Source organism: Aythya ferina (genome assembly GCF_964211825.1).
Source record: "Aythya ferina genome assembly, chromosome: 4".
NCBI lineage: Eukaryota > Metazoa > Chordata > Aves > Anseriformes > Anatidae > Aythya > Aythya ferina.
The window spans coordinates 55,996,390-56,013,947 of NC_140300.1; the positions used below are offsets into that span (position 1 = coordinate 55,996,390).

At 38.3% G+C, this 17,558-nt stretch overlaps 1 protein-coding gene across 13 annotated transcripts in view; it reads left to right on the forward strand.

Moving 5' to 3' along the window:
* TENM3 (teneurin transmembrane protein 3) overlaps positions 1-17,558 on the forward strand; it is a 1,337,386-nt gene that overhangs the window by 1,015,848 nt on the left and 303,980 nt on the right. For 9 of the 13 annotated variants that reach the window (XM_084518183.1, XM_084518194.1, XM_084518190.1 and 6 more), the window contains 2 exons: positions 2,226-2,528; positions 16,799-17,077. In XM_084518183.1, the coding sequence (XP_084374309.1) occupies positions 2,297-2,528; positions 16,799-17,077 (511 nt within the window). In that variant the 5' untranslated portion in view covers positions 2,226-2,296. Of the gene's footprint in view, positions 1-2,225; positions 2,529-16,798; positions 17,078-17,558 lie in introns of those variants that run through there. The other 4 variants (XM_084518184.1, XM_084518186.1, XM_084518187.1 and 1 more) reach the window with 2 other exon arrangements.

Below are 17,558 nucleotides of genomic sequence, written 5' to 3' on the forward strand. Positions count from 1 at the left end.
CGCAAGAAATCCACTACCCTTCGTTGTTCATCATGGCACGATGCTCACAAAGTGTCTCAATAATCTGGTGCCATTAAACAGCTTGTGTTTTTTTTAACCTTTTCGTTCTTTGCCTGGAGAGGCAATAGATATCCCAGAAAACTGCCTTTTGATGTTTTATTGAATTCATTGACTTCTGTGGGAAGCAGATCAGTAGTTCCTCATGCTACAGCATAGATTAAATCTTTGAGGATTTTAGCTTGGTATAGTAACAAAGTATTGTGTAAAGAGTGGTGGCTTTTGTTTGTTTGTTTATTTGTGGTTTTTTGTTTGTTTTTTTAATGTGAACTACATAAGCCTGGAAACTTGAAAAAAATCACAATTACTTAATCTTTGATGAGGAATTGTGCACGACAGTTTTCCCATGGACCAATTTAGAGACATTAGGAATTATTGTGCCGTTATAGTCTTGAAACATGTAGATGAGAGGGGAGATAAGCCTCCACCTGAAATCTTTACACTGAAGAATACCTGTGATTTTTAAAATCACAGTTCAGCTTAACACTAATAAACCAAAAGCTCACAAAATTCTTAGAAAATTATTTTTACATGAAAAGAACTTGCATTTATTAGTCAGTAAAGTATTTTAAATTAAATCTGGGTGTTCCATATACAGTAAATAGGTAGGCTACACAGACATGCAGGTATCCAAGTAGTCATAGCTTAAGTAAAGTATTACATTACTTCAGTTTTCTTGCCAACATACCAATATTTCGAATTCTTTTACCGCTTGAAGAACATTTGTAAAAGTAATAAATATCAAAGAGAATTTGCTCAAATGGGAGGCTTCATAGCTTTGTCTTTTAGTCTAACTTGAGATTCAGACAGGTCAAGAAACGTGAGAGCTTTCCAGAGAATTTCAAAACAGATAGGATGATAAAAGACCTGCCATTCAGTAACTTGAATTACAGTTCAGTGTTAAATTAAATACTCTCTCAAAATCATTTCAGGAGTGACAACTAATTAGTTGGATATTAAATGTTTAAAGTGAAGCGGGTGAAGAGCTCTAAAGCAACCTTGTTTTTGCTGAACAAGGTGCCAGTGGAGTTGGGTATTGCTTTGTGATATGTGCTGCAAACTGTCATTTTAATTCTACATCACTTGACTGATAAAACTCTGCAAAATAATAATTTGCGGTATTTAGGTATGTTAAATTGAGGGGAGCACCAGGGAGAGAGTTCTTGAGCCAAAACAGAGAACCTTAATGTATGATGTGTTGAACAAGAAATATCAAAGTCATATAAAGTCAAGAAACACAAAGTCATCTGAACTGTTCTTCCTTTAGACATTTTGTCAGCTGTTCAAATATATGAATTATATTCTTGATTTTAATTTAGCTCTTCTCTTTAAAAACAACAGCAGAATTTCCAAACTGTTTCTTACTCTGTCAGAACTGTACGTGTTTCTGTGAAGCGTGCAGGGCCCGTGAGATGAAACGGAGAAGTCTTGTTTTGAAAACTAATTGGAATGAAACATTAAAGAAAAATAAATAGCAATAGGATTCTTACTGTAATGTTCTTCAAAAACATGATGGAAGGAAACATTGCTCATGATTGTCATTTTCAAATCAAATATGTACTTGCTTTCCAGCAGAAGTTATATAGAACATGCTACCTGAGAGAAGCTTTCCTGCATATCACTGCAATGTTTTGTACTATGCTCAGAAATTGTGTGCATGTTTTTGATGAGAACAGTTCCAAAAGAATAGAATTGACAAGAAAAAATGTAGAAGTCTGTATATCAGAACCAGACGGTAAAACCAGAAGTTTCTGACAAGCAGGAGAAAAAAGCACATATATCTTTCCCATTAGAGCATGCACCTTTCTCTGAAAAAGTGAAACCGACATATTTGCGGGTATAAAGACTTCAAGCACGTGACATGTTCTTTAAGTGGAAAAGCTGAGTTCTCCCCCTCCTCTGAATTTTTGGTCTGATTTTGGTCTTCTCATCTTTCTTATAAAAATAGGAGTACCCCATGACTTGCATTGCTTTTAACAGGAATTTCTTGGCGAGTTTTTTGTCAGGATAGCTCGTATGTGAAACTGTTAGAAGTCTTGCAGACATGACAGGACTGCGTTTCACCCATGGTCAATCAGGCCTTGCTTTCTGTATCAGGTAGCTAGGCAGCAACCAGAGCAGTTAGAGAACATTGTAACACGTAGTCTGTCTTTCTGAATTTATTTTAGGTGGATGTGAGCTGAATGTAGAGAAGAATTCCTAGCAAGTTGGGCCGATGAGCGCACGGAAGGAATGAAGTATGGATGTGAAAGAACGTAGGCCTTATTGCTCCCTGACGAAGAGCAGGCGGGACAAGGAGCGGCGCTACACAAATTCTTCCACGGAAAATGAGGAGTGCAGAGTGCCTACGCAGAAGTCGTACAGCTCCAGTGAAACCCTGAAAGCTTTTGATCATGATTCCTCTAGGTTGCTCTACGGAAACCGGGTAAAAGACATGGTCCACAGAGAAGCAGATGAGTATTCCAGACAAGGTAGGCAAGACGTTTTTCTCTGAACAGAGTATATAATTCATTAGTAACACAGCATTCCTGCTGTGGGAAGAGTATGTTGTTATACCCGTTTTAACAGTTTTAGTAATACTCTACAGACACACTACACTTCATTTGTATCCCCCTAAATATTTTACTAATATGGGAAAGCATTATGCACCATCTTTGAAATACATAATATACGATGCACAGGAAAGTTACGTAAATGGTCCGTGTTGGTCAATGGCTCAGTGACAGCATGGCGATTTCAAGTGTGAAGTACTCAGGCCTTACAGTTTAAAAACTAGACCCCCAGCATAAATTAATCTGATTAATGGATTGTCCAAAAGATTGCCACTCCAATATCCCTAAACTGTAAATAGCTTCAAAATTAATCAAATAAATGAATACAGCTGTTCCAAGAACACAAGGCACTATGAACAGGATTGCTGAAAAATACAGTGTGTGGATGAGTAAACAAGTAATATAATAACTCAGTAATGGAGCATTGTAGAACAAGTAAATAAGTCAGGTAAATTAGTTAAAAGGTGTTTGGTTTATTTGTGTGGGTTTTTTTTTGTTTGTTTGTGTAGTGTTATTTTGTTTGTTTGCCTATTTTTAGTTGGTATTCATGGTATCTAACCAGATGCTAACTGGTTGGTGTCTTTCACCATTAAATGTTTGAGTCCAGGACTGTAGAGAGATGAGAGAATCGAATACCCTTGGAGATATCCAAAACCCAACTAGATATGGCCCCGAGCAGTTTGCTGTAGCTGACAGTACCTGCGCAGAGGGTTTGAACTAGATGGTCTCAAGAGGTCCCTTCTGATTCTATGAGGTTGCACTTATCTCCAGTTAGGGTCAAGCACTCATGCATCACTTTCAGATTCAATTGTAATCTCTTTAATTTGCATTTCTACACTTCCAAAACAAAAATACTTAATATAAGGGGAAAAAAAAGAAAAGAAAAAAAAAACAAACAAACACTGGAATGTGTGGAGTACTGCATCCCAGCCATCTAAAAGAATAAAGATAGGCCAGGAGCTGTTTGAAATGAAACCTCAGTTTTCTGTGTAAAGCTACACTCTCCTTTTTGTGGAAACAAAAATAGAGTTAGGGGTAGATAAAGAAAGCTTTCTCCTGGTGAGAAAGACTTTAGTTTTAATTTTAGAAATGTTTAAAAATATTTTCCCATTGGTGGTTTTTCTTTGTTCCAAGTAGAATAACTTTACATTAGAATTAGAGCTGTGCAGATGGTGTTGACTTTTTTCCCTACAAATGTTTGCAAAGGAAATAAAAATATTTCTCTTAGGCTCATGTAACTGAGGATTGCTGCTACTGTAGCCTGTCTGCTTTCTGCTGTGTATTTTTGGTTTCTGTGATGTGTTGAAACTTCAGGTCATCACTACTTTCAAGTTTAAGTCATTAGTCACCTTGATCCTGTTACTTTACTAAGGAAAAATCAAGAGGAATGAAGTTTTCTAAGGCCCATTCTGTAGACGCTTTCAGAGTAATAGTGACAAAAGTATATCAAAATAGACACTGTTTATTTAATGTTCCCTAACTACGAATTCACAAACTGGTCCCTGAATAGAGTACTGTTCTCTTTAAACAGAAATAATGAAATGGAAGAAATTAAGTAATCTGGCATGCCACATATGATGAAGCACAGGGGCTTGTGGTTATTTTTCCTCTCCATTTTCTTCAGAAAAGTACATAATACTTATTGCCCAATATGCAATAACGCACACATCTGTAGGTCTGGGATGTGTAGTGTCGTCTTCATCTTTCAGTGGTCTCGGTACTGTCATCTGTCTCCATTTGATTTTTCTCATTGTCCTTTCAATTTTTCTTGTATGGCTTATTGGCTTCCTCTGATGTTTGCTGTTTTAGCACCTTCAGGGACTACTTGCAGGTTTGATAGGGTCAGTTTAGAAAGGGCTTGTTTTGCAGTCTTAGGTACAGTGTTCCTTTGATTCATCTTTGACTGAGAGAATTTACTGCTTCTGGCATTGGAAGCATTTGGTGGAAAAGGTGTTCAAGGTCATTTTAAAGGTTTTTAAATAATATATAAAACATGCTTCCCTTTATTTATTTTTTTTGCTTCTGTCTAGAAATAGAGTGCAGATATGTAGCTGCTTTAAGAGTCTGCATTATAGTCTGCTAATCCAACAGGAAATAAATCTATAAGTTAAAAACAAAAAAAAAAATCAAGTGTTAATAAATGCCTTTAATTGGGAAATAATTTTTTAAAAATTTCATGACCACTGCTTCGTTTCTTTTTTCCAGATTGTACAAAGTATTATCAAATTTCCAGTGTCCAGTGGAAAGCTACTGGAACAGTTACATGAATTTCTTGAGTCTCTCAAATCAGACACTATTTTAAAATGCCAGTGAGTTATTTCAGCAGCTATTGTGGGGTAAAGCCCTTCAAAGCTTTTTGTTAATGTATCAGAAATCTACCACCTCTTCTTCCTGATTTGTCTCACTGTACATTTTCGGTATTCCTACTTCCAAAATCCATGGTATAATTCTAAAGGGGATACTGCTGTGGGAGATAGGTGTGCCCCATTTAGTGGTAGTGTTATCCTGGGAAATCTTTTCTTACAGAGGGGAAGTTCCCCAATAATCAGCTCCTCTCACAGAATCTTTCCTTGTCCACTGAATCTCTCTTGCTTGAGATTAATTGCATAAATTGAGGTAACAGCCTATAAGTACATTTTTCAACATACTTGGAGTTAACTTCAGGGAGAGAGAAGACCTGCTGTGGTCTCCTTACGTTTTTCTCAAGCTCCTGCATGTGTCGCAAGACTGGTTTTGTTTTTAAACTCTTCAGGAAAGGATTATTTAGCCTACTATTTTTAGAACTTCTGATTTATTTATTTGTTTTCACTTTGTTGTTAATCCCCACATAAGATGAAAAAAAACTGGTAAATGTGTGAGTAATTAAACTTTGTACCCAGACGTGTAAATAAAGACCTTGAGTTTTTTTAATGAAAAGTATTTTTCAGCTAGATACTTGATTTTTACATTGCATGTTTGAGAAGATACCTAATCTCATCCTTGACGGTGGATATAGCACCATGAGAGACTGTTTACTTTCCAAAGCGTGATGATATGATTGCTTGCTGTTTGTGTTAGAGAGGAAGACGATACCTATTTACTTATGCTTCCAAGTATCCAACTATAATGAGCAGTCTAATTTAAATATACAACTTCTCTAATTGAATTCAGCAGCCTAAATGCTTATGCTTTGGAATATGCCCAAGTATCTTACTGAATTCAGGATTAAAGCTGAATGTATGAAGTTAAATTTCTCTGTTGCTCAGAGAGACATCCCTGTGTTTACAAAATTAAATTGCTGTGTGAAGTGATAAAAATGTACATAGGAGAGTGCTAGGCAAAAATATCTGCAAGTGTTGCATGACTATGGATTAAGAGGGAAGGATTGTAGAACTACAGATAGTAAATTGTATTTTTTAAATTGCATTTGGAAAAAATAATTGGAATTATTAATATTATAATTTGCAAACAATTTGAAGCTGGTCGTGAATCAAACCAGCAGGACTCACAGGAACTGAAAAGCTTTTTATGTGGATGCATTGTGTTAGCAAGAAAAATACTGGCATGCAAAAACTTGTCTTTATTTATACAGATACATTTTGAAAGGGAGAGCAATATGCAGTACTTGTTAAGTAACCATCATTGTATTTCAAAGATTTTTGTTGTTGCAAGACAGTACAATGATCTTACAACGTAATCGACATATCAAGTCAGTGAGATTTTGTGTGGGAACGGGAGGCTAACCATGAGCACAGGTGGCAGGATACACTGTAGCTTTGTGCGTGCTCATATTTTCATACAAAATAGTTACAGCACTGTTTGTGAACTGCATGAAGTGAAGTGCTGAGCTGCAGGACACCTTTTGCTAATAGAAGAGGCGATGAGGTGGTGCAGGTTTTGTTAAATTTTTACTTTTTGAAAGCTTGATGTTATCTGTAGTTTAGCCTGGAGGTAGTTAGATGGTCTTTATACCTGGCAGCGAGAATGAGTTCACTGTGTTTATCATTCAGCACAATTGGTTGTCAGCAAAGCCTCAACGTGAATTTCTTTTCATGCTGTCCCTTTCAGTTTTGTAGGAGAAGGTACTTGTGTGCATCTTTTTGTGTCTTCACTCTTCTGAAATACTTGGGAGTCTAATAACTCCATGGAGCTGCAAAAAGAGGGGCTGTACTTAACAAAGAAGCAAAGAAAAAGAATTCCTTTCCTTTACAACATGCTGGATCACTGATAGGAGGCTGCCAAAAAACAAAGCCATGCAGAGTACGTTACACTGTGCTGATGAACTGTAGCTACTGTTTAGATGTCCCTCCCGTGATGATTTGATTTTGGTGCTGGAAAAATCTTACCATTCAGCAAAAGAAGGACCTGAAGTAGTGCTATATATGCTAGGACAATTTTATTTTATTATTTAAGATGTTAAACACTGTCAGGGATTCATTTTTTAAGACTTCAGAAACATGAGGCATGAATTGCAACTCCTAGCTTAATGTAATAGGACTCCAAAGTTTATTGCTTTTAAATATTAGCTACTTAAAATGACTTATTTGGATAGCAAAATGATTAATATTTTTAGTCACTATAAATGTCAACTCTAGGATTAACGGATCTGAATGGTCCTGGCTTTAAACCTGAAGCTCACGTACTTCAGACTTGCCTGTGTGAGGCATTGGGAGGGCAGGTGAGAGCACTGCTGACCTTCCAGTACCTGCGCCTTATTGACGAGCTGATTTTGGCTATTGAGCAGGCAAGGGCTTCTCGCTAGAACTGAATCAGCCTGCCTTGCAGATTGTTTACAGGAGTGTATGAAATGATGTGCAAGTGACTTTGTGATCTCCTGATGAGCAAATTAATCACCATTCAGTGACATTGCAAATGCCGTCTCCCAGAATCTGAGGCAGCCCTTGGCAGTGCAGTTTTATGTGGGGAGCTGCAGTGCAGAATGGGTCCTTACTGGACTTCTGGCAGATACTTGTTATGCTAAAACACAGCCGCCTGCAGTATCTGCCTGATTTGAGTGGCTACCTTTTGTAAGAAGCATAGTGCCACTGTGTTCTGGGTAATTTTGTGGCCTTGAGCTAAGCACGTAACCTCCTGCCACAAGTTTTTTGCTTTTTTTTTTTTTTCGTCTCTGTAATACAGGCATAACACTTACCACCTCGCACGCGTGTTGGGAAGATTAATTAGTTTATGTTTGCAAAATTCTTTGAAGATGAAAAGCGCTGTAAGTGCTAAGTAATGTTATCATCTTACATTGCTATACTAGTTACTTCTTAAAGCAACAATAAGAAGTTAATTGGTTTTCAGGTTCCAGGTGATAAGGATCTGTTGACTTTTAAAGTTATTCTATTAGCTACAGAGTAGTACTAAGAAAAACATTTCACTTTCATTTGGTTAGGAGTATATTTAGCTCATGCTCAGTGATACAAACGCTTTCTCTAAGGTATTCATCTAGTGGAAATTGGCCCCTTGTGGGTCATGGTCCGCAGATGAGCTATGGATCTGGAGACAAAGGGCAATTGTGATTCTCCAGGGAAAAATCAACCTTGGTTATTGGCAGCACACTGCTTGATCAGGCATTTCTACATGGCCTTGGTCCACAGAGTAAAAACCTTGTCTTTGACTAGTCTCTTATTGTAAAATAAGAGAATTAAGTTCTTGATCTTAATGATTACAGATTTTTAAGGTGAACGCGGGGCCTTCACAAGGACTTTCAGCCATGCAAATGAAGGTATTGTAGAAGGTCTGCAATTGCTCTTGCAGCTCTCTGCAGCTCATATAGTGAGATGTATACGTCGCTCCTCTTCATAATAAAATCTGACCAGAGGACTGGGGGGATAAATGGATCACATGCATGACTTTGAAAGATGACTTCAGGGTGTTAATATTGATGGAGAGATCAAAGCTGGAGAAGCGTGCCGTCAGAGACCGGATGGGCAAGGGATGCAGAGGCTGAGGAGTCCCATCTGCTGATTTATTTAGCACTTTGGGCTGAGGCTCAGGACTGTAGGCCAGCCTGTGAGGGACTACTTGTTCCATCAGTAGTAAATTTATATGGAAAGTGAAACAGATGTAAAGTAGGAATAATTTCTTGGATGGTCGATACTTTCAGAAAGTAGTCAAAAATGTTAAAACTTACTGGCTTGAGCGCCAGTACTTAGTGCTACTTAGCTTATTAAAGCCAGAAGAGGAAATGGAAGGGCCGTCAGAACATGTCCCTCATGTTCCATGTTTGTACAGTTTTGATTTGCCATGCCACAAATTTGTCTGAGCCATAAACCCTTTTTTTTCTTCAGCATGACGGACACCCTGCTAGAAAATATAAATTAAGCAGGATGTGGCCCCTGTTGTGGCTATGTGAAGGGAAGTGTGCTTGAGAGAGGGAGTAATAGAGGCTTTCTACAGAAGTCCTTGGGTCTGTTATTCCTGTTGTTCCTTGTGCTTACCTGCAGTGATAGTCCAAGGGCCTGTTCTGATTATGATGCTTAAGATTCCTGTGGATGTGGTGTACTTGTTTATGAAATTGTGCAAATGGGAACGTATGGGGCTACTCTGAATAAGATATATACATTTCTTTACACTAGTTCAGAGCCTCTTGAGCTAATCAAGTTTTCTACTATGCTGTGAGATGTCCCTCTGTGGGTCTGTCCACTCACTTGGGGTGGCACGTGTGCCTTTTCTCCTGAAAAGGCAGACGTAATGGTGCAGGGTTCTCTCTTCCACATCTGGAGGAACAGCAGTGAGCCGGAGCTCTTTTGTGCACGCTTCCCTCCTTGCTGCCTCCTTCCTCCTCACCTTCTTTCCCCATTTCAAGCCATATGTCATGTCATTAGCATCCTACTGACCTTAATGTGGCAGTTCATACCTGTCAGGTCTGTGGTTTTAGGCTCTCTGTAGACTGGATATCCATCATCTCTGCATTGCACACCCTTGGGTCATATTTTCTTCACATCTATCAAATTTAGGCTTTATTTGTATTTTGTAATAAATGGATGCTGAGAAGTTGATGATTTGCACTGGTCCCAGGATCCAAAGTTTAAGACAGAGGCCTAAAAATGTCTATACTGTCATCCTGGTTATGATCAAGACTTTGCATTCCTTGCTACTCATGGTGTTGTATTTCTTTTTTAAATCCACAGAATCCTCTTTTTTTTTTTTTTTTTTTCCTTGCCACCCATGTTCTGGGCAGCCATGCTAGTTGCCCTTAATTTGGATTCTATGTTACCTAATTATATTCAGAAAACCATTTTTTATATGAAATCCAACCATTTGGAACTGTAATGTTTGCATTAGTAATTCGTTTTCTGCAACATGATTGCTGATGCTGTAGCTTGAAGCTTTGAATTGTGCAATTGTGAAATTATCTTCAATTGACTTTAATCTTATTCTGCAGTACCTTCGGAAGGGCTTGATGAACAGTCCTTTATCCTTACACTGGATTAAGAAGGGCTTCTTATGTTCTCGTCTGTGGATTAGTACTGAGGATCCCCTGCCACCCTCAGGGAATAAAATTGAGTCCCCTGTAGCACGCAGAGGAGTCCGCATGTTTGAACCCTGATTTGGAAAACTAGTGTCAGGAAGGAACTTCATTCCACTTGCATCTGTTCTGCTCTATTTCTTAAAAGAAAAAATTCCTAGACTAGTGTTTAAAGACGTGTTCCTTGTGATTCTGTAGCTTATTGCCAGCATGAATACGTGGCTAGTCTAAGTATCAAGTATCATTTATTTCCCTCTAAATAATAAGAGTAGGTATTTTTATAGAAGTGGCTTAATTTTGGGGTCTTTTCATTAAGAACTGTTCTACCAAAAGTGGCAGAGTAAGTGCAGCTCAGAGAACTCTGTGTAGCTCGTGAGTCTCTGCAATGGTGGCTTTGTTCCCCCCACGCTCTTGGAAACCCATAAGGAATGGGAGAGCAGGGTGGGTAATGTTTGCTCAGAATAACACAGATTAATGCTGTTTGTTATTATGTAGTATACTAGATTTTCTGAGAAGCTGCGTTCTTTCATATGCATCTTGCAGCTCCACTCTAAATCAGATAATGGCAAGGAAAAGTGGTTAAGATGGAAAACTGGAACTGAAATGTTGAGAAGATAAGAAGTTATGAGGAACAAGGTTGTGATGAGTTAGGATTAAAACACAGGAATTAAAACGATAAAAATGTGACTCGGTAGATTAGGATGGTTTAAATTTCATAGATAACTTTCATAAAACAAAAAAAAAATCAGAAGAAAATAATTTAAAAATAAAAGGCAGATCAAAAGATTTGTTAACACAGGCAAAGCTTATTACTTGTCAGTCTGTACTGCAGTTTCTTGCATCCTGGCAAGGAGAACTCTGCAAGTCCAGCTTTGAAAGCTCCTGTTTAGTAAATATACTATGGTGTTTGTGTGACAGAACGAATGGTATCACATCTATTTCTCATTCTCTCTTTTCTGTAACCGTATTCTACCTGCTTAACTCAGAATCCTAAAGACAGCATTTGTACTCTTCTTATCAGAGCTTTGTAGAGCATGCAGGGCCTCTATCTTTTGCCAGTTCCTTTTCTGAAATCTTCATCCTTTCATTTCCAGCAAACTTGTTTTCTTAAAATGCATTTGCTTCCAATTTTATGTCCTTTTTCTCAAGACCTTTCCTTAGAAAGTAGTGCCTTAGAAAGACTGTTATGTTCTCTTTGCCCCTGGTAAACGGAGAAGAAAAAAATCATTTTATTTACAACAAAATTACATATTTTTTTCATTGAGAATCCAATCAGAATTGATACTTAGTGGTAAGTAATGTTTCAGATCCCATAGGACTGCTTGGGATTCTTGCTAAGCCAGTACAGCTCTGCTTTGTGCATCTATGAAGAAAACGTCGTCTTAGTGGTCCAGCAGTGACTGTTGGAGAACAGAACAGTCTCCTGCTTATTGTTCTGTACAAAGAAACTTCTTTTTCCATCTTCTACTTGCACACGATTTAATGCTTTTTTTTTTTTTTTTTTTTTTTTTTTTTAAGGAATTAGCGAAGTGATCAGTCCAGCCAACTTGCAGTTAGCAGAGCTATTCCTTGTAGCTGTCAGGTAGATGAGTTGGGAAGGCAAGCTGCTGTCGAACCAGCAGTGTGGAGCTTTATGTCCTACAGGAGTGGTGAAGTGTTTCAGAGATGTGGCGTAGACGTGGTGTAGCTTCTGTAGAGCTGTTGCTCTACAGAAAGTATTCAGAAGTACTGAGAATGAGCTCCAGGTATGGAGTTCCAAATGGAAGAAATATGCCCATTGTGCATATTAGCTGAGCAGGGTACAAAAATAAGCAAGTAATTCCCAATACCAAAACAGCAGAAAACAACATCAATGACATCAGTGCTGCTTACAAGCATTGTATTAAGAGGAACTGTTTGTATGCTCTGGTCTGCAGACAAAGAAATAGAAATGAGAAAAACACTCTTCTTCATTTACTCCATAAATAAATTAGTTCAGTCTTCTTTTATTTAAAATAAATAAATAAATAAGTAGGGAAGCAGAAATATAAGGGAGACAAAAGTGAGAAGACTAGTTCTCTCATGCACCGTGATCATATGTTGTTTTGCATCTGTGTTGTTCTAGTTGTTTCACAATTTATTTTTCTAAATTTAATATTTTTCTGTAATGCATTACTACAGAGTTGTTATAGGGAAAATGTGTTTGGTGTTGGTTTTGGATGGTATGAAAGTGTTACAGGCAGAAGAAGGCAGGGTACGAAGGAAGAATATTGTGAAGTCTCAGAATGAGGACTAACAAGTAATGAAGGACACAGAGGCAGCAGAAGGGGAATGAAACTTCATCAGAACATTAAGCAAGAGCAGAACCATACCTAAAAGACAAGGCTGAGCCTGGATGTGGATGGGTTTGGGATTTCTTCCTTTTTGGTACTAGCTCTGTCTTGTTGTGACAAAACCAAAGGCAGCAAAGGCACTCGAACTACAACTTATTTGGTTTGAAAGAGGGGTGCGTGTGTGTGTATGTGTTTATGTTAACTAGGCAGATGCTCTGGAGGCTCTTTAGTTCAGAGGTGTTTTCTTTCACTTGTTTCCAAACCTGTTTGTTGTTCAGTTGTTGCTGAAGCCTGACTTGCAGGCTTTCACAGTGGGTAATGGATTGCTAAAGTCAGTGGTGGTGTCTGGAAGTGCTGACAAATTCTCTGCTGGGTATTTTTTGTTCATACCTTCTGTTAGTTTCTTGTCCCATTTTCATGGTTTGTCATTTTAAGAGAATATCCGTGTGTTAGTGCAGATCCAACTTAGAGCAAGTACTGACACCTGAAAAACCGTGTGACCTTTTTTTATTTTATTCACAAGTCCTCTTCAAAAATCCTTTTCCACAGATAGCATTTCCAACTTGAAGCTTAAGTTATTGTGGAAGTCTTTGAATAACTTCTCCAATGTAGGCCAGTGAACCAAATATGGCACAGGTACAACAGATTGCCACTTAATTGCAACTGTGAAATTCTGACCTAAAATCATGTGTAAATTCTGCATACATTGAACTTGTTTATATATGCAGTATTCAATTAAAGAAATTATTTACATTTCTAGATAAATACAACCTGTGTGGTCCTGGCAGAGAAGTTTATATATATATATAAAAGTACTGTGTGTGTGTATATGTACATACACACACATGATCATATATATACGTACATACATATACACATGCCTGTAAATATATAACAAATTAAAATTTATGTATATCAAAAGTATATTGTATACTTCTTTGTATTTACTTAATGTAGGTAAAGAGGTGCACCAATCGTACATGGGTTGTTCAGGTGGGTCTGTACTCTTACTGTTGGCAAATGCTGCACTTCTAGCAGCGATTCCTGTAGAAGTTATTCTCTAGTTGTAATGTTGATTTTGTTCATCTGAACAAGTGGATGGTGTCAGCATTCCTTACACTAACTGTAAATTGGTATTCCAAGCCAAGAGAGATGGCAATATCTAACAGTAGTGGTAGTAACAGCATTATTGTCAGTTTTTAAAACCTAACATCACTCTGGATCGTCCCCAAATCCCAGCATTGTCTTCCAAATAAGTTTCTTCAAAACACTGTCTAATTTCTTTCTCCATTTTTCACTTCATACTTCTTGTAAAGGAAAGGAAAAACAACCACAAAGCATTATAAACACCTATTTACTCTTTCTTCTGTGTTTTCTTCTCAGAAATGAGTTCATTTCAGCCACCAAGTTGTTTTTAAGTTCTTACAAAATGTTGAGGCACCAATCGTCAGTGGGAGAAATTGCAAATGTGTGTGTAGTGTAAGAAACTGATGATTAAATCCCTCCCATCCAAGTCATCCTGGAAAGGTTAATTAGAAATGTTAAGAACGCAGCAGGGAGAACATCCTGTCCTCATACTCCTTTCCGCTGAGCCCTACAACCTTCCTTTCCAATTTTCTGGTAGTATCATTCCCTAGCAGGTAAAAGCCGCTCTTCCAGTCTCCTGCCCACTAATTCTGTGTCCCAGCTGTGTTCAGCCTCCCCTGGATCCTGAATGTTTCTAGACTACATGTTCTTATTGTCAGGGAATCTTATGTCAAACTTTTGTATTGCGTATGTATGATTTCCTCTGGGACATAAATTACTGCATAAATACACATTTTTCCGTGTCAACTTTTTGTTTATTTTTTATTTGTGTAGGCAACTTACACAGAGTACAATCCTCTTAGTAGAGCTTTTAGGAAAGCTTTAATTCAGGAGATGATTGAGCCTGATGTCTCTAAAGCTGTTGTTACAACATTTCTGGGCTACGCTGTAAAACTTCAGTATAGCAAAAAAGCCTTAATATGTTGAACGTGATGGAAGAGCAGTAAACAGCCCCCTTTTCTGTCTTTACAGTTGCACTGGAGCTTTGTTTTGGTGCTGGGGCATGCCATTTTCCCTTCTCATTCAGAAGAGGGGGGAAAAAAGGCAGAAAGCAGGAAATGTTGTCTGTGGAGGCAGGTTGTGGTAAAATAAAGGACAAATAAAATCCATTAGTAGTGGTTGGGAGGCATGTTGTGCCTGGGAGCCAGCCTCCTAGGCAGTGACCATGGGTGTTCCTGTAGAGTGAGTGCCTGAAGCAGTTTCTGTTAAAAATAACAGTTTGCCTAGCAGTTTAAAAAGTAAAAATTACAATCTAAAAAAACAATAACGATTAAAAAAAGGTTCAGTGGTCTCTTTGAAGTGCTGTGTCTGCACAGATGGCTCCCCAGGGTTGCTGGGTGTGCAGGGATGTGCTTTGCAGAGCTGGGTGCTGCAGCCCCCAATCTCCCCCACTTTTCGGGCCTGCAAGCCTGAAAATCCAGGTCTGGGAGGTGACAGGGAGACAGGCATAAAGCCTAAGCATCTTTTTCTATTTTGCTCCTAAAATGTTGCTTTTCTGAGCCGTGCAGTGAGCACGCAGCAGCCGTTCTGGGTGTGAGTGCCTATGCAGGCACGCTCACACACCTGCACATGGGCTCCTCCTGCGTCTGGTTCTGGCTTCAGGAGCTGTTTGGAAACCTAGATTCTTGTCATAATTTATCAAACACATGACACCAGCGTGCTAAGCTGCCATCCTTAGCATATATTTGCCAAAATGCTAAATAGGAAGCACTGTAGATGCTTTCATGTGTTCTGCCCTAACCCCGTTACCACTGGGTGGTTTGTTTGGCCTGTTTGCTTCTCGTCTGAGTTTCAGCTCTCAGTACGCCTGAATATCTGGCATGATGTCACATGGCATGACAGTTTTAAAATGACGAGGTACTGTCAGTGCACGTGGTAATCCCCCATCTTAAACTCCTCATGCTGTTCAGCCACAGTCATAGATGCGTTTGCTGCTTTTGCATTTATTTTGCAGTGCACCTCTCCAGCTTCATTTTCACTCTAAGCCTTATTCACAGCAGCGTGATAAATGTAGTTAGCTTTGTACCTAATTGTAGTAAAGATTTTCATTGCTTATGAAAGTCATTGTTGGAATTAATTTATGGTTCTGACTGCAAAGAAACTTTCAGCAACAACTTTGCGTGACCACAGCAATGAAGTAATTAACTGGCTCACTTAAAACGCATAAATGGCCAGGGCATTCACTCTTAATATTTCAGGAATTACACTTCTGTATTCATACTCCTGCAATTCTATTAATTTCTAATCGAAAGGAGTCTGTTGCATTATAAGCTTTAAAGATATTACTAACATGTATTTTTACACTAAATAACTAATTTTGGAGAAATTAGGATGCCCGTCAGATTCAAGAGTTGAATATGTTTTGGAATTTGTTCCCAGAGCTATGAAATAACTGTGAGTAAGAGTGGAAAAGCACTGTGGGTATAGGCATGCAAATGAGCTTGCCAAGTGTCTATATATCATACGGTGTCTTAAATCTGCAGACATAAAAGCAGGATGAAGATACAGCCATTAAAAAGGCAGTCATTTTTGAGTGTCACATAATTTAGAGACTTTAAGTTATTGAAGTGTCATGAGTTTATTGCACCTAATTTATTAATACAATCATTTGGGATTCACTTATGTCTCTTGCTCTGCCCCAAAACAGAGGCTAAAAGTCTGTTTAAAATGTGCAGGCTCTGCTTCAGCAGTGAAAGCTTAAATCGTTTCTCAGGATTCAGAGAGACAAAAATTAACATACTGCAGTTCTTCAGGTAATGGGTGGCAGTCTTACGATGTATTTCCGATTTATTTACATTTGTGTATTAAATGAGGGCAGAGATCTATTAAAGATGAAGCTGGTTGTGTTCCCATTTAGTTTTTCCATTGTTACATTAGGTGTACAGAAAAATACCCTGTTGCTTAGGCTTCTAGCCTGGACGAAAAAAAGGTAATCATGACAAATACCTTCTACTGCTTTCACACTTAAAAAAATTAAAAAAAAAAAAAAAAAAAAAAAGTAGAGAAGAAAAGCTTGCCATTTCTTTTCAATCCTTTCATGTGCTGAATTGGCTTCTTTCAGTTTGCAGATTCTGTTCTGTTTCTCTCCTACCCAGGAACACTTTTAATGTGTTGAAGCAGTTGACAAAACAGTGCTAAGGCAGTATGTATGAAAAGGGGTGCTGCTGAGAGCTGGAGACAAAAGGAACCACTTGATTGTAATATATGCAGTTTTGACAAAACACCTTGTGTGATGCCTGAGAAAATTACACACATGAAGAGTTTTTACTTTTAGCTTTGTATTTTTTTTATTTTTTTTTTAATTCTCATGTTTTGTTATCTTTTTTTCCCCTAATCAGGACAGAATTTTACCCTAAGGCAGTTAGGAGTTTGTGAACCAGCAACTCGTCGAGGACTGGCATTTTGTGCGGAAATGGGGCTCCCCCACAGAGGTTACTCTATCAGTGCAGGGTCAGATGCTGATACTGAAAATGAAGGAGTGATGTCTCCAGAGCATGCCATGAGACTTTGGGGCAGGGGGGTCAAGTCAGGGCGCAGTTCCTGTCTGTCGAGCCGTTCCAACTCAGCCCTCACTCTGACTGATACCGAACACGAGAACAAGTCCGACAGTGAAAATGGTAAGTTCTTACACATATGCACGTATATATAAATCAATGTTTTATTTGCTGTTTCAGTTAACACTCAATAATTTCAAGTCATTAAAAGTTCCAGGAGTGGCCTTGAATTATTTATCTACTTATTTTTTTACCTCCCCTTCCCAGAAAAGTCAATATTCACTATCAATCCTAACTAATACAAGCTTTGGGCGTGATGTTTTAGCTGTAATTTTGGAAGAGTTTAATCACAAATAAGATTAGCTCTGTTTCATCTTGGGCCATGTCACCTGTTACCCTTTGGGGAGCAGCAAAGTAAGTGGTGATAAAGTTGATCCCTGAGGCCAGCTTGCAATCCAAGGTTTTGTTGTCAACTCCACTTAAAGACGTCTCAAAGAAGTTGCAGAATCTTAGAATGGATGAATGAACACAGAGAATAGCTTATTAACAGGGCTCATGTGATTGGAAAACAAATTTGATCGTGATTCAAGCTCACTAGCTGATG